The 26248-nt window shown below is 43.2% G+C and overlaps 1 protein-coding gene across 1 annotated transcript in view; it reads right to left on the bottom strand.

Annotated features, from left to right (window-relative positions):
• The window catches only part of LOC141144868 (leukocyte elastase inhibitor-like), a 58380-nt gene that overhangs the window by 9841 nt on the left and 22291 nt on the right, over positions 1–26248 (bottom strand). The window contains exons 4-5 of the mRNA XM_073630955.1: positions 21020–21137; positions 18258–18400 (exon numbers count right to left, since the gene is read on the bottom strand). Coding sequence (XP_073487056.1) covers positions 18258–18400; positions 21020–21137 — 261 coding nt within the window. The remainder of the gene's footprint in view (positions 1–18257; positions 18401–21019; positions 21138–26248) is intronic.

Genomic DNA, 26248 nt, shown 5'->3' with positions numbered 1-26248 from the left:
GATACACTTTTTAGATCTGGAAATTTGTAATACTCCACAAGGTATAGAGACAAGAACATATTTCAAGGCGACCGACCATAACTCTTATATCCCCACCATGAGCTGCCATTTTAGACCTTGGTTGGATAACATCCTACATGGCCAATATATGAGAATAAAGAAAAATTGTACACAAGAAGCAGACTTTGAGCTACAATCACAACAGCTGACCAACATGTTCAAACAAAAGGGATATCGAGATGACTTCCTAGAAAAAGAGAGAAATAAAATCAAAAGTATGAATAGAGGAGATCTTCTTAAGGATAGTACCAGAAATATTAGCTCCAACAAAGACATGGGCACATGTATTGTCCTGGATTTTAATCTGCAGAGGAAGTAGAGAAAATTATCTCTAAATATTGGAATGTACTGAAACAAGATGTTCATCTCAAAGGGAACCTGTCAGAAACACCCAATATTGTATATAAAAGAGCACCCAACTTAAGGGATAGACTGGTGCATAATGTGGTGGAACCACCTCCCCCTAAACCCAAAATGTTTTGGGACATTAAGGGTTTCCACAGTTGCGGACGCTGTTACAGTTGCACTAGAATACCAGGAAAGTAAAAGAAATTGCTAATCTACAAAATAATCAAGTGTACACCATTAGGGACTTAATTTCGTGTGACACTGTGGGTGTAGTTTACGCAGTTGAATGTCCATGCAATTTGATCTATGTGGGAACAAATATAAGGGCATTGAAAGAACGTTTAGAGGAACATGTGAGGAATATTGGGAAGGGGTTTGATAAGCACTTTTTATCTGTGCATTTTAGGGATGTACATAACAAAAGCACAAATGGTATGCAATTTTGGGGCATTGAGGCACCCAAACGCCACTGGAGAGGATCAAATTATGTGAGGGACATCAGTAAGTGAGAATCATGGTGGATACACCAGTTAGGTTCTCTCGCCCCTGGGGGGTTGAATAAAGAATTCGACCTAAAGTGTTTTTTAAGTAATTATTAGATTTTAATATTATTGACATACAGTGGGGACGGAAAGTATTCAGACCCCCCTACATTTTTCACTCTTTGTTATATTGCAGCCATTTTCTAAAATCATTTAAGTTAATTTTTTTCCTCATTAATGTACACACAGCACCCCATATTGAAAGAAAAACACTTTTGCAGATTTATTAAAAAAGAAAAACTGAAATATCACATGGTCCTAAGTATTCAGACCCTTTGCTCAGTATTTAGTAGAAGCACCCTTTTGATCTAATAAAGCCACGAGTCTTTTTGGGAAAGATGCAACAAGTTTTTCACACCTGAATTTGGGGATCCTCTGCCATTCCTCCTTGCAGATCCTCTCCAGTTCTGTCAGGTTGGATGGTAAACGTTGGTGGACAGCCATTTTTAGGTTTCTCCAGAGATGCTCAATTGGGTGTAAGTCAGGGCTCTGGCTGGGCCATTCAAGAACAGTCACGGAGTTGTTGTGAAGCCACTCCTTCATTATTTTAGCTGTGTACTTAGGGTCATTGTCTTGTTGGAAGGTAAACCTTCGGCCCAGTCTGAGGTCCTGAGCACTCTGGAAAAGGTTTTCGTCCAGGATATACCTGTACTTGGCCGCATTCCTCTTTCCCTCAATTGCAACCAGTTGTCCTGTCCCTGCAGCTGAAAAACACCCCCACAGCATGATGCTACCACCACCATGCTTCACTGTTGGGACTGTATTGGTGATGAGCAGTGCCTGGTTTTCTCCACACATACTGCTTAGAATTAAGGCCAAAAAGTTCTATCTTGGTCTCCTCAGACCAGAGAATCCTTCAGATGTTTTTTTAGCAAACTCCATGCGGACTTTCATGTGTCTTGCACTGAGGAGAGGTTTCCGTCGGGCCACTCTGCCATAAAGCCCCGACTGGTGGAGGGCTGCAGTGATGGTTGACTTTCTACAACTTTCTCCCATCTCCCGACTGCATCTCTGGAGCTCAGCCAAGGTGATCTTTGGGTTCTTCTTTACCTCTCTCACCAAGGCTCTTCTCCCCCGATAGCTCAGTTTGGCCGGATGGCCAGCTCTAGGAAGGGTTCTGGTCATCCCAAACATCTTCCATTTAAGGATTATGGAGGCCACTGTGCTCTTAGGAACCTTAAGTGCAGCAGAAATTTTTTTGTAACCTTGGCCAGATCTGTGCCTTGCCACAATTCTGTCTCTGAGCTCTTCAGGCAGTTCCTTTGACCTCATGATTCTCATTTGCTCTGACATGCACTGTGAGCTGTAAGGTCTTATATAGACAGGTGTGTGGCTTTCCTAATCAAGTCCAATCAGTATAATCAAACACAGCTGGACTCAAATGAAGGTGTAGAACCATCTCAAGGATGATCAGAAGAAATGGACAGCACCTGAGTTAAAATTATGAGTGTCACAGCAAAGGGTCTGAATACTTAGGATCATGTGATATTTCAGTTTTTTTTTTTAATAAATCTGCAAAAATGTCAACAATTCTGTGTTTTTCTGTCAATATGGGGTGCTGTGTGTACATTAATGGGGAAAAAAATGAACTTAAATGATTTTAGCAAATGGCTGCAATATAACAAAGAGTGAAAAATTTAAGGGGATCTGAATACTTTCCGTCTCCACTGTAGGTGTGTGGAGGGTATTGTTCACAATGATTCATTTATTCGCCATTAAGTATAATGACACCTCCTTATGGAGTATGAGTTTGCGCATATATATATATCCTTTTTTATGTATAGATGTAGTATATATATATATATATATATATATATATATATATATATACACATATACATATATATGCGCAATTGATTTACTGAGGCACATTGGCGATTGATCCAGGATCCCCGACGCACTGTTGAACCCTGTAGTGGTTCCAAAGCATGTATTGACCAAGCTTAACAGCAGGGTCACACAACTTAAGGTGAGCCTTCATTACATGGGGGGGAGCACCTGAGTGAGAAAACATGGTCTGATTATCGCATCACTTTAACAGCATACTGAATCGCATGGAGTGTGGAGCACCTGTAAATTGGATCAATTTGAACTTTGCACAGTGCACTTAAGCGCTTTTATAATTCCAGTATTTGGATCTTTCTAAATTTCCATGGACTTATTTGCTTAAAATTTTTTTTTAATCACTATATGAATGCACATTGTCACTTTATTATTTGGCTATTAAGCACGTGTAATTTTATATATTTTTCATTATATATTTTATACATTATTATTACCATGGTGTAGAGGATATATTTTTTCCAGTTCAGAGGCTTTTTGCTTATACCTTTGATAGCGCTTCGTTTTTAATGCGATTTTAGTATTTTTACATGGTTTATGAGGCATGTTTACCGCTTGCAGCTATTAAGCACGTGTCATTTTATATATTTTTCATGATATATTTTATACATTATTATTACCACTGTGTAGAGGATATATTTTTACCAGTTCAGAGGCTTTTTGCTTAAACCTTTGATAGTGCAGCGTTTTTAATGCGATTTTAGTACTTTTACATGGTTTATGAGACATGTTTACCGCTTGCAGCTGATTCAAAGAGGATTTATTGGTTTATTATTGTTAGTGGAGGCTCACAGGACGCGCTATATAATTTTGGCAAAAAAGAAAGGCATTGTTGAAAGGAAGCCATAAGAAGTCCCATTTGCAGTTTGCAAGAAGCCATGTTGTTGACACAGTAAACATGTGAAAGAAGGTGAGATGAAAATTGAACTTTTTCGCCTAAAAGCAAAATGCTATGTGTGGCAGAAAACAAACACTGCACATCATACTGAACACATCATTCCCACCGCGAAACATGGTGGTGGCATCATCATGTTGTGGGGATGCTTTTCATCAGCAGGGACAGAAAAGCTGGTCAGAGTTGATGGGAAGATGGATGGAGCAAAATGCATGGCAATCTTAGAAGAAAACCTGTTAGAGTCTGCAAAAGACTCGAGACTGGGGCGGAGGTTCACCTTCCAGCAGGACAACAACCGTAAACATACAGCCAGGGCTACAATGGAATGGTTTAGATCAAAGCATAATTATGTGTTAGAATGGCCCAGTCAAAGTCCAGACCTGAATCTAATTGAGAATCTGTGGCAAGACTTGAAAATTGCTTTTCACAGACGCTCTCCATCCAATCTAACAAAGCTTGAGCTATTTTGCAAAGAAGAATGGGCAAAAACTCTCACTCTCTAGATGTACAAAACTGGTGGAGACCTCCCCAAAAAGACTTGCAGCTGTAACTGCAGAAAAACGTGATTCTACATACAGGGGCTCTGAATACAAATGCATGCCACACTTTTCACATATTTATTTGTAAAAAAAATTGAAAACCATTTATCATTTTCCTTCCACTACACAATTATGTGCCACTTTGTGTTGGTCTATCACATAAAATCCCAATAAAATACATTTACGTTTTTGGTTGTAACATGACAAAATGTGGAAATTTTCAAGTTCAAATTGCAATATCAACAGTGCATAAGGTGCAACCTATTGTAGTGACAAACAACACACATAGGACAATATAGCTTAAAAAAAGAAGAAAGTGAACATACATAGCAAAGTCCAAATTGTGACAAAAAATGTCCACCACTTCTGTGAAAATAACAATCCAGCAAAAGATCATTCTAAGCAGTCCTCACTCCAAATATGAAGTAAGCCCCAATGGAAACGGCCTTACCCCAAACCACACCCCCGATTAGAGTGGTTATGATAAGCCTGTTTGCATTAGCCATCCAGCACAACTCCTCCTTGGCACATCAGATGTTGAAACCCTGGCTCACAGTTATGACCACCATATATGGATAAGAGAAATAAACATGCTCACAATAGTTTGAATCTATACGACCTTTTTATTGTTAAAACTGTGAAAAGAAATCTTAAGCGCTTCTCAAAAGTTCAAGTCAACAGCTTTGCCGACCTGAACCGTTATTGGCTTGAAATGTTGAGAAGGGCTTAAAGCAGAGCTACACTGCATCTGAGCACCACCAACAAAAAAATGCTATTTAATGCATTTTTAATATTCAGAGAAAACTGACCCTTCCGTCCATGTCTAGAGGCTTTATATTGATGAGAAATTACTTTGTAAAAAAAAAACCCTAGCAATTCTGTCTGTGGCCATCTTGAGTATTATTATTATTCAGGGTTTATATAGCGCCAACAGTTTACGCAGCGCTTTACAATATAAAAGGGAGACAATACAGTTATAATACAATAAAATACACGAGGATTAAGAGGGCCCTGCTCAGAAGAGCTAACAATCTAATAGGGTGGGGCAGGTGGTACAAAAGGTTGTAACTGTGGGGAATGAGCTGGTGGAAGTGGTAGGAGATTGGTTGGAGACGTGATAGGCTTTCCTGAAGAGATGAGTTTTCAGGGATCGCCTGAAGGTAGCAAGAGTAGGGGATAGCCGGATAGATGGAGGTAGCGCGTTCCAGAGGATGGGAGAGGCTCTGGAGAAATCCTGGAGACGAGCATGGGAGGAGGAGATGAGAGAGCTTGAAAGCAGGAGGTCTTGAGAAGAGCGGAGAGGTCAATTTGGGTAATATTTGAAGACAAGATTAGTAATGTAGCTCGGGGCAGAGTTGTGAATGGCTTTGTATGTTGTGGTTAGAATTTTGAATTGAATTCACTGGGTGATTGGGAGCCAGTGTAGGGATTGGAGTAGAGCGGTTGGTAAGGTAGATAAGTCTGGCAGCAGCATTCATGATAGACTGAAGAGGGGATAGCCTATGGAGAGGTAAGCCAATGAGAAGGGAGTTGCAATAGTCAAGGCGAGAGATAACAAGGGAGTGAATGAGGAGCTTGGTGGTTTCATTTGTTAAAAAGGGGCAAATTTTAGAGATGTTACGGAGGTGAATTCTACAAACTTTTGACAACGATTGGATTTGAGGCTGAAATGACAAGTCAGATTCTAGGATTACACCTAGTGAGGGGAGGGACTGATGGTTGCATTGTTGATTTTGATGGAAAAGTCATGGAGTGGGGCACGGGCGGGGGGGAATATTAATAGCTCAGTTTTAGAGAGATTTAGTTTAAGGAAGTGGTGCGACATCCATGCTGATATGTCAGTTAGTAAGTTAGTAATGCGAGAGGAGACTGAAGGAGTGAGGTGAGGAGTAGACAGATAGATTTGGGTGCCATCAGCGTATAAGTGGTATTGGAAGCCGTGGGCAGTTCTTAAGTGACCAAGGGAGGAAGTGTAGATAGAGAAGCGAAGGGGTCCAAGAACCGAGCCTTGGGGGACCCCACAGAAAGGGGCAATGGAGAGGAGGAGACAGAGTTTTAGGTGACACTGAAGGAGTGCTGTGATAAATAGGCAGAGAACCAGGATAGAGCAGAATCTCGGAGGCCAAGGGAATGTAGTTTATTGAGAAGGAGCGGGTGGTCAACAGTATCAAAGGCCGCAGAGAGGTCAAGTAGCTGGAGTATGGAGTACTGGCTGTTGGTTTTAGCAGTTAGTAAATCGTTAGTGAGTTTTAGTAAGGCAGTTTCCGTGGAGTGCTGCGAGCGAAATCCAGACTGTAAGGGGTCAAGAAGGTTATTTTCATTGAGGTAGGAGCTAAGACGGTTGTAGAATAAGCGTTCTAGAAGTTTAGAGGTGAATGGGAGCAATGAGATGGGTCTTAAGTTGTTCAGGTCGGTAGGGTCCAGTGAGTGCTTTTTAAGAATGGGAGTGATCTGCGCATGTTTTAGAGGGGAGGGGAAGATGCCACTAGAGAGGGAGAGATTGAAGATGTGGGTGAGGGAGCATAGGATAGAAGAAGAGGGTGACCGTAGTAGTTGTGAGGGAACAGGATACAAGGGACAATTGGTTAGGTGGGCATCCGAGAAAATTTTTGTAACCTCTTCCGTAGTAGCCAATTCAAAAGAGGAGAGTGTTGAATGTGCTGCTAGGCAAGGTATGTTGGGTGGGGAAGACATACGCACAGTGGAGATGTCCTCACGAATTGCATCGATCTTGTCTTTGAAGTGATTGGCAATCTCTTGGGCAGTGAGTGAGTTAGTGGGTAGAGGGGGTGGTGGACGAAGCAGAGATTTAAAGGTTGAGAAGAGCCGACGGGGACTGGATGACAAGGAATGAATAAGAGAGACAAAGTAGGCTTGTTTGGTAGCATGGAGACATGAATTGTATTTTAGAAGGGCAGATTTATATAGGGTGAAATCTTTCAGGCATTTGGTTTTACGCCACAGTCGTTCAAGAGCACGGCAATATCTCTTGAGATTTCTAGTGTTGTCAGTTTGCCAGGGTTGTAACGGTCGGGGCCTGATTCTGCGTGTGGTTAGAGGAGCAAGTGCATCTAGTGATGATGAAAGTGAACTGTTGTAGACAGAGGTGGCCAGGTCAGGACAGGACAGGGGAGAGATTATGTCATACAGGTGGTCAGTAGCAGAATAGAGAAGAGAAGGGTTAAAGTGGCGAAGGTTTCTACAAGTAATTGTTTGCTGCTTGGAGGGATGGGTGGTTGGAGGCAAGCATACAGAGAAAGTAATGAGGTTGTGATCAGAGAGAGGAAAGGGGGTGTTGGTGAGGTTGCCAGGGTTGCAGAGATGGAAGAATACAAGGTCAAGGGTATTACCATTGGAGTGAGTGGAAGTATGTGTCCATTGGGTTAGGTCAAAAGATGAGGTTAAGTCGAGAAGTTTAGCTGTAGTTGGGCTGTTAACATTGACAGGAATGTTAAAGTCACCAAGAATAATGGTGGGTATTTCAAAGGAGAGAAAGTAGGGTAGCCAGGCAGCAAAGTCATCAAGAAAGCACGATACCGGTCCTGGAGGCCTATAAATTGCTGCAATCCTCAGAGAAATGGGAGAAAACAGACGAATACAGTGCATCTCGAAAGAAGAGAGGGATAGAGAGGGAGGGACAGGAAGGACTTGGAAGGTGCTTTGTGGGGATAGAAGGAAGCCATCTCCACCTCCTTTCTGTCTGTTGGGTCTGGGGGAGTGAGTCCAATGGAGACCACCATGGAAGAGGGCAGCAGGAGAAGCTGAGTCAAAATTTTGAAGCCAGGTTTCTGTTATGGCGAGTATGTTCAAGCCATGAGAGATGAAGAGGTCATGTACAGATGTTAGCTTGTTACAGATGGAGCGGGCGTTCCAAAGGGCGCATGAGATTGGTGGGGTGCTTTGAGGAAGCAGGGGGATAGAAATTAAACTGAGTGGATTGTGGTGGTTGCCAGAGGGGGAGGGGTATTGGATATGTGGCTTGCATTTGGAAAGTGGCGGACCAGGATTAGGAGAAATGTCACCTGAGAATAGGAGAAGGAGGAGGGCGAGGAAGGCAAGGTGGGAGTGGGATGTGCATGAGCGCATGTGTCTAGTGGCCCTGGTGTTTATGTCAGCATGTGGGTGCAGCAAATGCAGGAGATGATGGGTGCCATAGTAGGGAGAGGGTAGGAGTGAGGGTGATATGTGCATGCTGCAGGGAAGAGAGGAGGGGTAGAGTAAAGATAATTTGAGGATAGAAGACACCAATGTGAGAAGGAAGAGAATAAGGAGCATATTAGTGGATAACGAGTGGGAAACTAACCTAATATATAATAATTGTCAAAGCTGGTTTGCTTGCTGTCTTGCAGAGTGGAGCAGAGTTCTTGTTGTTGTTGTTCATGCAGCTTTAGTTATCCTACTTTAGTTAAACTGCGTCGGTGAAACTGCGCATCACTCAGGACAGAGCCATGATGTCTGCGCCTTGCCCCTGTCTGCGCCACCCCATAAGCTGCCATAAATTTATAGGGAGACTAAGCTGGGATGCATTTCTCAGTTGGTCATTATTGGGTCTGATGTGAGACACCTGAATATGGGAAGGAGATGGCCAGTGCCAGAACAGCTACTGACACAGGCTAGGGTCGTAAAGCTAATTACCTCTCTTGATCACTCAAGCCACATGGAGTTGAGAATCAATCACCAGTAATATTGCTATTGCAGTGTGTTTGTTATAGAGCTAGCAGTAAATATGGAAGTTTAAAGATATGGCAGCAGGAGACAATTACCAAAAATATGTAACAGCAAAGTCAGCAAAGTCAGTTCAGTAGGGATGTACAGATGGATAGGAGACAATTACCAAAAATATGTAACAGCAAAGTCAGTTCAGTAGGGATGTACAGATGGATAGGAGACCATTACCAAAAATATGTAACAGCAAAGTCAGTTCAGTAGGGATGTACAGATGGATAGGAGACCATTACCAAAAATATGTAACAGCAAAGTCCGTTCAGTAGGGATATACAGATGGATAGGAGACAATTACCAAAAATATGTAACAGCAAAGTCAGTTCAGTAGGAATGTACAGATGGATAGGAGCCAGTAGGGATGAGCCAAACAACCCCTGGTTTGGTTCGCACCAGAACCTGCGAACGGACCGAAAGTTCGCGCGAACTTTAGAACCCTATTAAAATCTATGGAACTCGAACGTTTGAAATCAAAAGTGCTAATTTTAAAGGCTAATATGCAAGTTATTGTCCTAAAAAGGGTTTGGGGACCCGGGTCCTGTCCCAGGGGACATGTATCAATGCAAAAATAAGTTTTAAAAATGGCCGTTTTTTCGGGAGCAGTGATTTTAATGATGCGTAAAGTGAAAAAAAAAAAAAGTGAAATATTCCTTTAAATATTGTACCTGGGGGGTGTCTAAAGTATGCCTGTAAAGTGGCGCGTGTTTCCCGTGCTTAGAACAGTCCCTGCACAAAATTACATTTTTAAAGGAATAAAAGTCATTTAAAACTGCTTGCGGCTTTAATGTAATGTCGGGTCCTGGCAATATGGATGAAAATCAGTGAGACAAACGGCATGGGTACCCCCCACCCCCCATTCCATTACCAGGCCCTTTGGGTCTTGTATGGATATTAAGGGGAACCCCGCACCCAAATTAAAAAAAGGAAAGGCGTGGGGCCCCCAGGCCCCATATACTCTGAACAGCAGTATACAGGCGGTGCAAACAAGACAGGGACTGTAGGTTTGTTGTTAAGTAGAATTTGTTTGTAATTTTGAACTGCTACATTTGTAAAGTGTAGCTCCAGCCAAAAAATCTATTTTTAAGCTTTTTGGAAAACATAGGGAAGGGTTACCACCCTTGTAACATTTGTTTTGCTGTCTGTGCACCTCTTCAGAAGATTTCACCTCACTTTCTGTCCCAATGACAAATGTTTTTTGAAAATTTGGGGTTTTTTAGTGAAACAAGGATGGGTGATAAAGCATCAGTGAAGAGGAGACACGTTTTTCCCATATTAACTCTTACAGGAGAGAATTTCCCTTCGTAGGGGTAGATTTCATCTCACTTTCTGTTGTCTCCTTCCGTTTGCAAGTAGGAGTCGTTTGTAAGTTGGATGTTTGAAAGTAGGGGCCTGTCCTATATACTCTGCAGAAATTGGGGCCTTAGGTTGCCACAACACTGTAAGCCCTCACAGTTGACCGTGCTGAGAAATATTAGATCAAAAATTGTAATTACATGCCATTGTTGAACAGTAGTAGAAAAATTGGGCCTTTGGTGGTGGTGGTGCCACAACACTGCAACCCCTCACAGATACTCTAGTTGGAGCGCAGGAATGAGCCCTGCTGCAAAGTATTGCATCAAAAATTGTAATTACACGCCCCTGTTAAACAGGGGCAGAAAAATTGCCACAACACTGCAACCCCTCACAGATGCTATAGTTGGAGCGCAGGAATGAGCAATGCTGCAAAGTATTGCATCAAAAATTGTAATTATACGCCCCTGTTAAACAGGGGCAGAAGAATTGGGCCTTGGCCACTGGTGGCGGTGCCCAGAACCAAAAATGTTCTTACAAGCTATCTGCATGAAAATTGAAGATGAAGAGGATTGTGACTCAGCATAACAGGATAGTCATTCAGCATCAGCATAGGCAGTCTTGAAGAGATCTCACATTAAAAATCAATCGCTTACATCAGCATCAGGTGCTTGGTAGCTGGTGATCCAAGACTGATTCATTTTTATGAAGGTCAGCCAATCGACCGATTCGGTGGACAGGCGCACCCTGTGATCGGTTACAAAGCCTCCAGCAGTACTGAATGTGCGTTCTGAAAGAACGCTGGATGCAGGACAGGCCAGTAGCTCAATTGCAAACTGTGCAAGCTCTGGCCACTGATCCATCCTCAAGACCCAGTAACCCAGAGGATTTTCGGTGGGAAAAGTGTCCAAGTCTGATCTTGCCCCTAGGTAATCCAGCACCATGTGAATCAGACGCCGACGATGGTTGCTGGAACCGATCAGACCTTGGGGCTGCGGACTAAAAAATTGTCTGAACGCATCGGTCAGACGGCCACCTTCTCCACCGCTCCTTCTGTGACTGACCGAAGCCTCAGCAAAAATGTTGTCCAGGAGGACCAGGAAATTGTAAACTCTGGAAACGCGTTACACAAACCTTTCTGCAAGGCCTCCTGAAGATGTTTCATCCTCTGCTCCCTCTGTGACGGCAAGATAAGGTCCGTAACCTTACCCTTGTAACGTGGATCAAGGAGGGTTGCCAGCCAGTAATCATCCCTCCCCTTGATACCACGAATACAAGGATCCTTCCGCAGGCTTTGCAGGATCAGGGAGGTCATGCAGCGTAGGTTTGCTGAGGCATTCGGTCCAGAGTCCTCTGGGTCACAAAGGACAACATGATCCGCAGCCACCTCCTCCCAGCCACGTACAAGTCCATGGGTTTCTTCAGACTGTAAATGATCATTTGAAGACTGCTGCTGATGCTGAGTGCCAGGCTCCATATCCATGCTGACACAATCCTCCTCCTCCTCTTCCTGTGTGATCGGCGGGCACACAGGAACACTGTCTGGACAAGGGGGCCTTGAGAGCTAAGGAAGTCCTCCCTCTTCCTCCCTCTGTTCTGCCTCAAGTGCCCTGTCCATTATTTCACACAGAGTGTGCTCCAACAGGTGGACAAGAGGGACAGTGTCACTGATGCATGCACTGTCACTGCTCACCATCCTCGTGGCCTCCTCAAATGGTGACAGGACAGTGCATGCATCCCTGATTATAGTCCACTGGTGTGGGGAAAAAAAAACAAGGTCCCCTGACCCTGTCCTGGTGCCATAGTCACATAGGTACTCATTGATGGCCCTCTGCTGCATGTGCAGCCACTGCAGCATGGCCCAGGTTGAGTTCCACCTGGTGGGCATGTCACAGGTTAGGCGGTTCTTGGGCAGGTTAAATTCCTTTTGGAGGTCAGCCAGCCCAGCACTGGCATTATATGACCTGCGGAAATGCACACAGACTTTCCTGGCCTGCCTCAGGACATCCTGTAAGCCCGGGTACCTGCCCAAGAACCGCTGCACCACCAAGTTAAGGATGTGAGCCAAACAGGGGACATGGGTCAGTTGTCCCTGTCGGAGGGCGGAGAGGAGGTCGGTGCCATTGTCGCAAACCACCATACCTGGCTTAAGCTGGTGTGGCGTCAACCACCTCTGAACCTGCCCCTGCAGAGCTGACAGAATCTCTGCCCCAGTGTGGCTCCTGTCCCCCAAGCACACCAGCTCAAGCACCGCATGGCATCTTTTTGCCTGCGTGCTTGCGTAGCCCCTTGAATGCCTACGGAGCACCGCTGGTTCCAAGGACAAATCAGCACAGGAAGAGGCCATGGAGGAAGAAGAAGAGGAGTGGGTGGAGGAGAGAGGTCTGGCAGAATCACCACTAGTAGAATTTTGGAGGCGTGGTGGCGGAGCAACCTTCAACACTACTGCACCCTGTCCTGCATCCTTCCCAGCTGCCAGAAGAGTCACCCAGTGCGCGGTGAAAGATAGGCAACGTCCCTGTCCATGCCTGCTGGACCATGAGTCAGCGGTAATATGCACCTTACCGCTGACCGCCCTGTCCAGCGAGGCCAAGACATTGCCTTCCACATGCCGGTAGAGCCGGAATCGCCTTCTGTGAGAAAAAGTGGCATTTGGGAACCTGCCACTTAGGAACCACACATTCCACAAACTCACGGAAGGGGGCAGAGTCTACCAACTGAAAAGGCAGCAGTTGAAGTGCTAGCAATTTAGCCAAGCTAGCATTCAACTGCTGGGCATGTGGATGGCTGGGAGCGAACTTCTTTCGGCGGTGCAGCAGCTGGGGCATGGAAATTTGCCTGGTACAATCTGACGTTGGTGTACCGATAGCAGATTGCCCTCAAGTACTTGGCTGTGACACACCTAATTCTACACCTTCATTCCTCTCAGTGCAGGTTTCAGAGAGGAATGAAGGTATAGAGGGGTTGGAGATCCCAGCTGATGAGGAGCAAGGAGAGGTCCGCTTTGTTCTTTGGTGTGGGTCTTTTAGGTACACTTGCCAATGAACTGCATGGCAGGTCGACATATGTCTGGTCAAGCATGTGGTGTCCAAGCAGGTGATGTTTTGGCCACGCGAGATATGCTTGAGACATATGTTGCAAAAAGCAGCGGTGGGATCTGATGCATTCGTCTCAAAAAAGGCCCACACCAAAGAACTTTTGGAATAACACGCAGAGACAGCAGCGCCCTGCACATGCGGAGCTCTGCGGTGTGATGCAGTCGGTGTGCTGCCCTTAAGCTGGCCCCTGGAGGGCATCCTGCCTCGTTGGAGATGTGCCCAGCTGGCAATATGCTGCAGCTGGGGGAACATGACTGCTGTCCTTCTTGGGCACCCCCTTTCTCTGGGCTCACATTACTGCCTTCCCCTTGCTGGGTACCATCATCGGAGCCTTCAAAACGCTAGGAAACCTCCTGGAGCATGTACCAAACACTGTCAAACACTGTGGTCAAACAGTTCGGGGGACTTCTCAGGAGGACATGGTGGGGCTAGGGAAGCAGTGACTGATGCCATTGAGCCGAGGGAAGAGGCCGCGTTGGCAACTGCTTTGCCAGACAAAGTACCCTGAGCCTGGGTGAGAGAGGATGAGGAGGATGATGATGGCTTGGTAATCCACTCTACCAAGTCTTCCGCATGTTGCAGCTCAACACGGCCAGCTGCCGAAAAAAAGGACAAACGTGCCCCACGGCCACGTGCTGATAAGAATGCACCGTCTCCACGACCAGCACTGTTGCCTCTAGACACAGAGCCTACTTGCCCTCTTTTATTGGCTTGTGACTGTCTGCCTCTCCTTGTTGGCCTTCCAGACATACTAATGGCCAGCAGTGAGATGTAGCTGCACAAAGCTGGGATGTATATATATACTGATACTGCAGCTAGCAGAATCAACTGCCTGTAGTATTATTAGTATGAGAACACCAGAAATTGTCTTTAGGTAGCTTTAGGTGTACACTGTGCAGAGGACGCAGTACACTAACTGTAAATACTGCAGCTGCCTGCCTGTAGTACTATAGGATCAGAAGAACACCACCAAATTTTCTTCAGGTAGCTTTAGGTGCACACTGTGCAGAGGACACAGTACACTAACTGTAAATACTATAGCTGCCTGCCTGTGGTATTAATAGGATCAGAACAACAGCAATTGTCTTCAGGTAGCTTTAGGTGCACACTGTGCAGAGGACGCCGTACACCAACTGTAAATACTGTAGCTGCCTGCGGTGCTAATAGGATCAGAAGAACGCCACCAATTTTATTCAGGTAGCTTTAGGTGCACACTGTGCAGAGGACACACCACACTAACTGTAAATACTGCAGCTGCCTGCAGTACTAATAGGATCAGAAGAACACCACCAATTTTCTTCAGGTAGCTTTAGGTGCGCACTGTGCAGAGGACGCACTACACTAACTGTAAATACTGTAGCTAATAGGACTAATAGGATCAGAAGAACACCAGCAATTTTCTTCAGGTAGCTGTAAATACTGTAAAAACACCTGCCTGCCTGTCAGTAGGAAGAGAATAACAGGAACGGATCTAGCTAAACTGAATACATATATATATATATACACACACACACACACACCTAGGATGCATATATATACACAATACACTGTAAGTGCAGCTAACTGACTCGCCTGCCTACTCTAACTTAAATCAAGTGACACTGTCTCTCTGCCTATCTCTCCGCCGTCGCCGCAACACACTACACAAGGCCGCCACGCAGGCAGCCTTATATAGTGTGGGGCGTGTACTAAACCCCCTAAGCCACAATTGGCCAAAGCCATATGAAAACAAAAAAACAGAAAAATGAACTGTGCAGCTTTGTTTATTCAATACAATTAACAACAAGTGAAGATTGAATATTTACTTCACCTGTGTTGACCAAGCCAATTGCTTATACCCAGAGCACTCTGGCGTGGAAGTGGGTGCGTTCCTCTGAATTAACCACGCATATCAAAAAACAAGAGAAAGCAATTCATCAAGGAGGAACTAGCAAGATACCAAAAATATAAATTTTATTGAGAATAATTCACTTTAACACCAATCAAAAAAAGTGATTGAAGACCAGATACCATCACCAATTTAAAAATAGACAACGTTGTCTAAAAACAGAGCACAGATGGCCACCACATGCATACATACATACTTGCACTCCTTACAACTAACTCAGGGAATAGTGGTTTAATAATGCAGCTACATATAACAAATAGTAATCCTTGTGAGTTGAGAAGTATGCAGGTAAGTAGCTGATATGAAGGAAGTGAATGGTCGTGCGGCCCTGGGTAATTTACATCCACCATGTGGATAATAGCACCGAGGATTTGGAAATATCTGCTGATATATAGAACGTTCAGGGCTACTAGCAAGAGGTAATACAGTTCACTATAGGTGAAATGATGAAGTGTGTAGGCGGAACGATAGGGATGGTGTGCTGAGTGGAGTGCTGTAGATTAATTAGAGGCTGAAATATGCAGGGATGTATAGCTGAATCGGTCACAACATCATTGCTAGGGGGAGAAAATTGCTAGAAGGTAAGTGTAACCATCCCATACAGGCAATATCAGATTAGATCTCACCCCTCTGTAGACACCGGAAATGTGATAACGATCAGATGAAGTTGCAGTGTTCCTCTCGTGCCGTCTCCAAACAGCTTAACTGGTAAGCTTCCATCCACTTGTGAGGTAACATGAGAAGGAGGCGTATAGAGACAATCGGGAGCAATGATGTGAGGCTGGAGAGTACCGCCGTTGTGCGGTGTGAATCGTACTCCGATGCCCTGTTCCCGAGCCTGTTTGAAAAAACCTCACTGCAGTACTGGTGGAGTCCCCAGGGCTGGTGGGCCGAATCTGTGCGCACGCTATGCAGAGCGTGATGGCGTCATACCATCTAACTGACTCGCCTGCCTACTCTAACTTAAATCAAATGACACTGTCTCTCTGCCTATCTCTCCGCTGTTGCCGCAACACACTACACAAGGCTGCCACGCAGGCGGCCTTATATAGTGTGGGGCATGTACTAAACCCCCTGAGCCACAATTGGCCAAAGCCACCCTGGCTTTGGCCAATTTCGGCTCTCTGTACAGACGGCACTGTGATTGCCAAGCATGTGGGTCATAGCGCATGCTTGGCCAATCATCAGCCAGCAATGCACTGCGATGCCGCAGTGAATTATGGGCCGTGACGCGCCACTCGAATTTGCCACGAACGGCCCATAACGTTTGAAATTTGACGAACGGTCGAACATGCGATGTTCGAGTCGAACATGGGTTTGACTCGAACTCATAGCTCATCCCTAATCTTGAGTAAGGGCAGGCAGCATTTACTTCCTGGAACCCATATGCCCTTGGCCCAGGCATCAGGCAGCAGATGTGCTTAGCTGAGAAAACCCCTCCTCCCCTCCTGAAGCCTCCTAGAATGTATGACATCATTTGCCTGGGCCTGAAAACCAGGAAGTAACTGAAGAAATGTAAAGAAAAGTTTAAAACAAGTAACTATAGTATATGCTCCTATCTATTTACTAATGCTAGCAGCTTAAAAATGGTCAATGATTGAGAGAGAGTGAAGTTCCACTTTAAGATTTCTTTTAACAGTGGTTTTAACAGCAAGGAGGTTTTACAGATTCCCACTATTGTGGGGATGTTTTTCTTATGCAGGGGTGTTAAAGTGGTTGTAAAGTCAGAGTAGGATTACTGCCAGACCCTCTGTTATACCAAGGTATACTACACAGTGTTAATGTTTGTTTAAAATTATGTCGCTAAACACCTTTCAGATCGGCTCTGTGCAGTCACGTGACCTCCCACTGCTCTCCTCCCACGATCTATGAGCTACAGCGAGAGGGGCTGAGATTCCCCTCTGACATCAGCCAGGAGGTCATGTGACCAATGTGCTGTCCTATCAGCCCCTCTCGCCGTAGCCCTTAGATCGGGGGAGGAGAGTCGCAGGAGGTCACGTGACCGCACAGATGCAATCTGAAAGAAGGTATTTAACAGCATCATTTTGTGTAGTATACCTTGGTATAACAAATGGGCTGGCAGTAATCCTACTCTGACCATACTGCCAGCTACTAATAGCAGCAGGGCGGGAGGGGAGGGGCAGGGAGGAGATCGCTCACACACAACAGCTGACAGGGAGGGAGGGAGGGAGGGAGAGAGGAGGAGACACTGTGGGGTGATGGAGGCACATAAACTGACCATGGTATCGTGGATCAGCAGACATAATTACTGCGGTCAGTTTATATAGGGGCCACAGGAACAGGCAGGATCAACCAGGTTTTTTGACAGCATTGAAAGGGACAGATTAGACAGCACTATGCTGTTTAACCCGCTTTAAAGGAACAGGATCTCTCTCTTTTTTTTTTTTTTTTTTTTTTTTTAGGGTTACAACCTCTTCTAAAAGAAATATTGTGTCAGAAATCAAGAAAACATTTTTTGTAGTTTAAAAAAAAAAACAAAAAACACAAATTATGAATAAAACCAAGGAAAAATTCTAAAGGAATCACTTTTCATCTTGGAAATAAAAAAAAAAAAAACTTATACATTAATGATTGATACATCATTAAAGTGATTGTAATCTTTTTTTTAATTAATTAAATTAAAAAAAGAGGTTTATACTTGCCTGCACTGTGTAATGATATTTCAGAGAACGACCCTCTACCTCTTATGGAGTCCCCCGCCGGCACGGTCTGCATGTGCCCCCATAGCAAGCCATATAGGCCGCATTAAAGTAAAAAAAACATTGTACTTCAGAAAATGGTTAACTCTCAAGGACTAAAACAACAATAAACATGAAGTGCGGCAATCTATACCAAATAGCCACTGAGCAGCTGGCTCTCATTGTGCCTAGTGCTTTAAGGTACAATTCAAATGGTTGACAATGGTTAATGCAAACCAGTGTTTATCTTTGCAATTCCTGGCATTATTTGAAAGAGATGATTAAAATGCTAACAGTAGCAGTATCTATGACACATATGGTAACTTGACATTACCTTGCTTAGCCTGAATGGAGCTTCAGTTGTTTGTTCACTATTAAATTTTTCAGCCCAGTCACCCTTGAAATATAAAGCATTCACTAGCACTAATTTGGTCGTTGTAGACACGGTTCCTTGAGACAACACTTCTGGAATCTTTCCTAAACAAATACAATTATATATATATACATAAGTTTTATACAATCAGAACAATATTATGCAAACAGACCCAATGCATAACATGAGCAGTGGATATATAATTGGCTATTGTTGGTTTGTGCGTTAATACCATGAAGCAAATATACAAACTTTCAGTAAAATAAAGATGCAACACCTTTTCTCTCTTGTTTTTATAATTAGTAATGAACGTTAACGGATCCAACACAACCAGACACTATGGGGGGTTATTTATGAAAGGCAAATCCACTTTGCACTACAAGTGCAAACTACAAGTGCAAAGTGCACTTGAAATTGCACTTGGAAGTGCAGTCGCTGTAGATCTGAGGGGGACATGCAGGGGAAATAAAAAACAGCATTTAGCTTGCACATGATTGGATAATAAAATCAGCAGAGCTTCCCCTCATTTCAGATCTACCCCTCAGATTTACAGCGACTGCACTTCCAAGTACACTTTCAGTGCAATTTCAAGTGCACTTTGCACTTGTAGTTTGCAAAGTGGATTTGCCTTTCGTAAATAACCCCCTATGTCTTAATTAATACTTGTTCTGTCGACTTTTAGACTTCACTTTCGCCATAGTTATATACTCGTGTTTGTTCTGATCACAAATATTTTACCATTGATTGTAACTATCAACATGTTTCACCAACACTCTGTTCAACAATATTGTAAACCTACACTCTTTTTTCTACTAATAAAATATTGTGGGAAAAAATAAAAATAAAAGATGCAACAAGCAGAATGATAAGAAATAGAGACACCATGGGCAGAATCATTCCATATGGCACTTTATAGTATGTGGGGGTGTTCTTTTACAATAGAGATTCACGGGTACTGTGAGTGCCCAAGTGTTGTTAGTGCACGTGTGCTGTGAGTACCTGTGTATTGTATTGTTAAATATTAGTGTCGGGAAGCTAGTTGTTAGTTAATTGGACAGAGCATAATTCCTAAATCCCCATTAAATTAGTAGGTATGATGCCCAGCTGGTGTGGAGATGCGACTCGGTGTACCTCTTGCTCCATGTATGGGTTCCTTGATCCTCCGATCAAGGGCAAATTCTGCTGCGCAAAATGTAAGCATGTTGTTTCCCTGGAAGCCCAAGTTCTGAATCTAGGGATGCAAGGCCAATTCTTGCTTTCATCAACAGTACCTCTATAAGGTTATGGTGGGAAGGCACCACTGACATCCAAAGACCAATTTTTCTGCACCCGTTACTTCTATCCAAAGTCAAAGTGACACCAGAATGTATCCAAAAAAATCTCTAATCTTGTTCCCAGTGCACTACATTGTGGCCTCATCATACACACTGGCTCCCCAGCTGTTGCTGAGCAAAATAAAGGCAGCTTGCAGGGAAAATGGCATTTTTTTGCACCGTTTCGGAGATATTTACTTTAGATACAGCCGGTGGCGTCACCGATACATACACTTTGAAGGAACGGCATACCTGTCCTTTGCCTCAAACAACTACTCCTGCGCACATGTGCGGGAGTGGCGTCATCGTGGCTCTGGCCATTCACAGAGCCGGAGTCTGCAAACCCATAAGGAATACCGGGTGAAGATGGATGCACCTTCAGCATTGACAACGCGTCACACTGGAGGGCTTCGTTCTAAGATCAGTGTGAGTTAGGGACCTTAGATTGTAAGCTCCTTGACGGTAGGGACTGATGTGAATGTACAATGTATATGCAAAGCGCTGTGTAAATTGATGGCGCTATATAAGTACCTGAAATAAATAAATAAAATAATGCGCTAGTATGCGACCTGGTTTAAGAAAAAAAAAGACAGCGGTTTACTACCGCTTTAACATTCTGCTCATAGTATAAAGACATTTGTCATGGTAGGGTTTAGTGACCCCTTCTCTCTCCCTGGGTGCTCCAATGCCTTGGCTGCAGTTTATGACAATTTAAATGGTATTTTGCAGCTATAAAGCCAGTTGTTTAAATTTGGTGCCATTGTGCCCCAGCATTCTGTTGCATGACAGCTATTGTGCTTTCACTGCATCAATGACTTTACTGCGCATGTTTGCACCAATTTGCACAGGTATACCATCAAGGAACATAAGGAAGACAGTTTCCGCACACCTGTGGGACATCATTTCTCACAACACTATAGAAGACTGCAATGTATTAGTTCTTAAAGGGAATTGCAGAACTATCCAGTAAAGGAAAGCATTTGAGCTAAGAATGATACTTCTTTTTGACACAAAAAACAATGGCCTAAATTTAGATATTGGTTTCCTCACCCACTATACTACAGTTTTATGACCCCCCTCTGTGACTATCACCCCCCACCCCCCTCCAGTCTATAGGTTTCCCTCTGTCTTATCTCACTTGCTGATAGCTTTATTGCCATTGCCATACTATTGATTTGTATGTGTTTGTTTTTCTTTTTCCTTTCCCTCAGAGATTTTTTTGTTTGTTTTGTTTTAACATTTTACTTTTTGTTAAAACTTTTGTGAATCAGTACTGCTTGGACCTTGAAGAAGGGGACACATCCCGAAAGCTCGTCCATGAAAAATGATATGTTAGTGCATATAAAAAAATTAAAAAAGTATTACGGACAGTACTTAATTTTCAATGCAGTTTTTAAAACTCATACTAACCTTTTGTTTGTTCTGAAACCCAAGCATTGATTTCTTTTCTAGCAGCTTCATGTGCAGTTAAAAAGTCAACGGTGCCTAGTTTTGCCTGATACAGACTTTGCAGCGAAGATAAAAATCCCTGGTAGGAAACAGTAATTTATTATGTTAAACTCTATTCATGCATGTCATATGATCAATGACTATAATAGAATGTACTAGATGATGTAAAGCAAAGCACAAAACATTTTTTTCTTTTATTGATACAGAGGACTCCATTTTCTGGCAAGACACTGCTCTGGACTGAGAACACAATTTACCTTCATTACATTGGTAAACATTTAGGAGCTCCAATTCCAAAAGCTCGCTTAAAGGAACCTGAATAGAATTATGGAAGCTGCCATTGCTGGCCTATTTGAAGTACAGTCTCTGGCAAAGTCTTTTCTCTCTTTACTTCACTACTTAGACTCTGTCACTGTTTATTTCTTGTGACACCTATTCTGAAATTATCTAACTATATAATTTTTCTTTAGTTAAGGTAGGAAACTATCTTTTAACTGCTTCCTGAGCGAACACGCCGACATATGTCGGCAGAATGGCACAGGTGTGCATAAGGGCGTACCCGTACATCCCTTCGTAATACCGGGCTAGTGGGCGCGTGCCTGCCGTGCATCGTGGGGAGCGTGCCCGCGGGTTCTGCAAGCTTGTTGTCCGCCAGTGGCCTGCGATCGTGACGATGAGAGGCAGAATGGGGAAATGTAAATGTAAACAAGGCATTTCTTCTGTTAAAAAAAAAACAAGGCATTTCCCTGTTCTGCCTAGTGACATGATAGGGATCTACTGCTCCCTGTCATCGGGAGCAGTGATCTCTGTCATGTCCTAGGTAGCCCATCCCCTACAGTTAGAACATGGTGAGGGAACACATTTAACCCTTCCCCTGATTTCCCTGTCAATATCAACGGCTCAACTATCAACCCATCTCCCCACGCCAAGGTCCTAGGTGTAATCCTGGACTCTGAACTAACCTTTCGACCCCACATTCTATCACTATCCAAAACTTGCCGCCTCAATCTCCGCAACATCTCCAAGATACGCCCCTTCCTAACCAATGTCACCACAAAGCTTCTAATCCACTCCTTGGTCATCGCCCGCCTCGACTACTGCAACTCCCTCCTCATTGGTTTACCTCTAAATAGGCTATCCCCACTTCAGTCCATCATGAACGCTGCTGCCAGGCTCATCCACCTCACACAGCGCTCAGCGTCTGCTACACCCCTCTGCCAATCCCTCCATTGGCTGCCACTCAGTCACCGACTTAAATTCAAGATACTAACTATAACTTACAAAGCCATCCACAACCTGGCCCCCAGTTACATCTCGAACCTAGTCACAAAATACCAACCTAATCGTTCTCTTCGCTCCTCCCAAGAAACTCCCTTGTCACCTCATCTCATGCTCGCCTTCAGGACTTCTCCAGAGCCTCCCCCATCCTCTGGAATGCTCTACCCCAATCCGTCCGATTTTCTCCTACTTTATCCACTTTCAGACGATCCCTGAAAACTCATCTCTTCAGAGAAGCCTATCTGGCCCCCACCTAACAACTGTACATTTATCTTCTCAATCAGCACATCCCCCACAGTTATTACCTCTTGTATCTCTTGACCTTCCCTCTTAGATTGTAAGCTCTAAGGAGCAGGGCCCTCTGATTCCTACTGTATTAAAGTGTATTGTATTTGTACTGTCTACCCTCAAGTCGTAAAGCGCTACGTAAACTGTTGGCGCTATATAAATCCTGTATAATATTAATAACCCCTTGATCGCCCCCAAGTGTTTAATCCCTTCCCTGCCAGTGACATTTACACAGTAATCAGTGGCTATTTTTAGCTCCGATCACTGTATAAATGTCAATGCTCCCAAAATAGTGTCAAAAGTGTCCGATCTGTCCGCCGCAATGTCGCAGCCACATTAAAAATCGCAGATCACCGACATTACTACTAAAAAAAAAAATTTTAAAAATGCCATAAATCTATCTCCTATTTTGTAGAGCAAACCAATCCATATACACTCATTGCGATATTTTTATGTAGAATACATATCGGCCTAAACTGAGAAATAAATTTGTTTATATATATTTTTGGGGATATATATTATAGCAAAAAGTAAAAAATATTGCTTTTTTAAAAAAATTGTCAGTATTTTTTTTGTTTATAGCGCAAAAAATTAAAACCACAGAGGTGATCAAATGCCACCAAATGAAAGTTCTATTTGTGGGAAAAAAAGGACATCAATTTTGTTTGGGTACAACGTTGCACGACCACGCAATTATCAGTTAAAGCGATGCAGTGCCGAATCGCAAAAAATGCTCTGGTCATTAAGGGGGTAAAATCTTCCGGGGCTGAAGTGGTGCGCAAACAAATCAATATACGCTTATTGCGATAAGCTGAGGAAAAAATTTGTTTAAAAAAAAAAAAATTGGATATTTATTATAGCAAAAAATAAAAAATATTGTGTTTTTTTCAAACTTGTCACTCTTCTTTTGTTTATAGCGCAAAAAAAAAATAAAAACCGCAGAGGTGATCAAATACCACTAAAAGAAAGCTCTATTTGTGGGGAAAAAATAATAAAAATTGAATTTGGGTACAGTGTAGCATAACCGCGCAGTTGTCATTCAAAGTGTGACAGCGCTGAAAGCTGAAAAATGGCTTGGGCAGGAAGGGGGTGAAAGTGCACTGTATTGAGATGGTTAATGGGTATCCTAGTTACTGGAGTGTATATTTTTTTATCTAATGGGCCCATTAAGCATATTCTTGAATCTACCTGTACCTGTGTTTGATACGCCTAAATAATAGTCTCTACCACATTTTGCCAAAACCTGAACAGTTTAGGGCATTTCCAAAGCATATGCATTAGGTCAGCAGATGCTCTTGAACATCTCGGGCATTCCGACATATTCTGCCTCCCCCATTGGTATAATTTAGCTAGTGTCCTGTAAACTCTATATATATATAATTGGGTTATGCATTGCTGTGGTGAGATGGATATGGACTGTACATGTTCCAGTATACACTGCCATGTTTCATCTGTCAATTTTCCAAGGTCTTTCCCATCCCCTTCTGGCTTAAACTTAGCTGTTTATCTTCTGTGATTGCTCAGTCAAACGGCCGGCCATATACAGAGTGGAAATAAGACCCCTCTTAACCTGTATATTTACAAGTAAATCCATAAGTGGCATATTTTGTATCTTAACTTTGTTATCTTTAAACTGACTCTCTAGCACATGGCGCAGTTGTAGATATTGATAAAAGGTGTGGGAGGGCATTAAGTATTTTTTCTGCAAATCTTGAAATGTTTTTAGTATATTATCTGTATAAAGGTGTGCAATATATTTTATCCCCTTTTCTCTCCATATTCCAAACCCTTTTGGTCTGCCTAATTCCTCATAGTTTTTATTTCCCCATAGGGGAGAATAGACTGAAATATTACTATATTGCAGAATACATCTCATTTCCTGCCATACTTTATGTATGAGTCCCAGGGTAGAGCCCTGTGACGTGTAAGAAAAATTACTTGATTCTAATTGAGCTATCAAATGAAATTGTGAAGATCTACTCAGAAGTATCGATTGGATAGGATCTGTCCAGTCGATCACTCCCCATCCTGCAACCTGTTGGAGTTGTGCTGCTAAAAAGTACATTTTAGCATTTGGAACGGCTAAACCCCCCTTATCTTTAGGGAGTTGTAGTGTGGTTAGCTTAATTCTAGCATTTTGCCCTTTCCATAACAAGGTTTGAAACAGGGAATCTATTTTTTTAAACTATTTAAGTGGTATCCAGATCATTAAAGTAAATGTGGGGCATTTTCATTAAATTTACACGCCCTACCACCGATAAAGTTAATTTAGTCTATACTCTACTCTTCACCTTAAATTTATCAAATATAGGGACCCAGTCATAATTTATATATTCCCTTATGCTAGAGGAAACCCTTATTCCCAGGTATTTAAAGGATGTAACAACCTGTATTTTTTTCTCCATCTGGGCTGGGTGTTAAATCATCAACTGGCAATATCACTGATTTTTCCCAATTTATAATAAACCCCGAGAAACTACCAAAGGTCTTAATCAGTGTGACAGACTCACCCGGGACAGAGGCTATTGGAGGGGACTGAACGCAAGCCTCTTGCACACCGATTATGGGCCCTAGCATTTGGGGGAATGGTGCTCTCTGTGAGCTGTATGCCTGGGGACCCTGGGGTTGGTGTTACTTTGGATTCAGCTCTATGTCCCCCCAAAACACACAGACTCTGGAACCCGTTATATGCCATATTAGAATGATAAGACTGAATTATACTGTTGGGACACATCCTGTGAGGAGATGCTAATGTCATCAACTCCACTCACTTGTCTGATGTCAGCTATAATGTGTTTAATGTAAATAAGTTTAGTCTAGGTTCTAAGGGTATTCAACTCATTGTTGTTTGTTCTAATTAACCCTGTGTTGATGTTTATGGTAATGTATGTTAATTGAATGAGCTGATCACATTGTCCTCTATACAATGTAGGAGACGGGACGACTCCTATTGGAGCTCATGTTAATTAGGTTAATTAGGTTTTGTTTGTATTGTTAATTGTAATTAGCTCCAGCTATTGTGTTTATACTACTGTGTGAAGCTCGGTATCCCACAAGTCTGTCATCTGGTCTGGGTAAATGTTTTAGTAAATTAGCTCATGTTAATTAGGTTAGCTTTGAGTCAGCCTGGTGTATAAATGTGTAAAAAGAAGCAAAAAATACTCTTGCGCACAGGTGTATTGGCTAAAAAGTCCCAAGGGTTCAAGAAGGACTATGGATTTCGGCCTTGCTGCTCTCAAGGATGGGATTGTCCTAGTGTTAAATGAAAAGAAGAAAAAGAGCGCACCAGCCTAGTGCATTATCCTTGACAGATTTATTAATTAAAAACAAGATAAAAAACTACTCACAAAGGTCGAAGAAAAAAATCGCATAGTATATGGCACAGAGGCAATTATTCCAGTGGTAGCAGTTTTCCAGGTCCCAGGAAGGAGGCATACAGACTACTGCAGGCTAACGCGTTTCGAAGGTTACCCTTCTTCATCAGAGCCTTAGTAGTGTTGGTCTCATGCTGGCTTTTTATACACATGTCAAACTAAACCAGACTGGTCGGGTTGGTTCTAGGGCTCCTCCCTTAATTAATGGGCGGTCCTCTAGGGAGGGTGGGTCTTGGCTTGGTTGTCATTA

Source organism: Aquarana catesbeiana, linkage group LG05 (assembly GCF_042186555.1).
Source record: "Aquarana catesbeiana isolate 2022-GZ linkage group LG05, ASM4218655v1, whole genome shotgun sequence".
Lineage (NCBI taxonomy): Eukaryota > Metazoa > Chordata > Amphibia > Anura > Ranidae > Aquarana > Aquarana catesbeiana.
The sequence above is the reverse complement of the archived record's forward strand: the minus strand, read 5'-3'. Positions and strand labels throughout refer to the sequence as shown.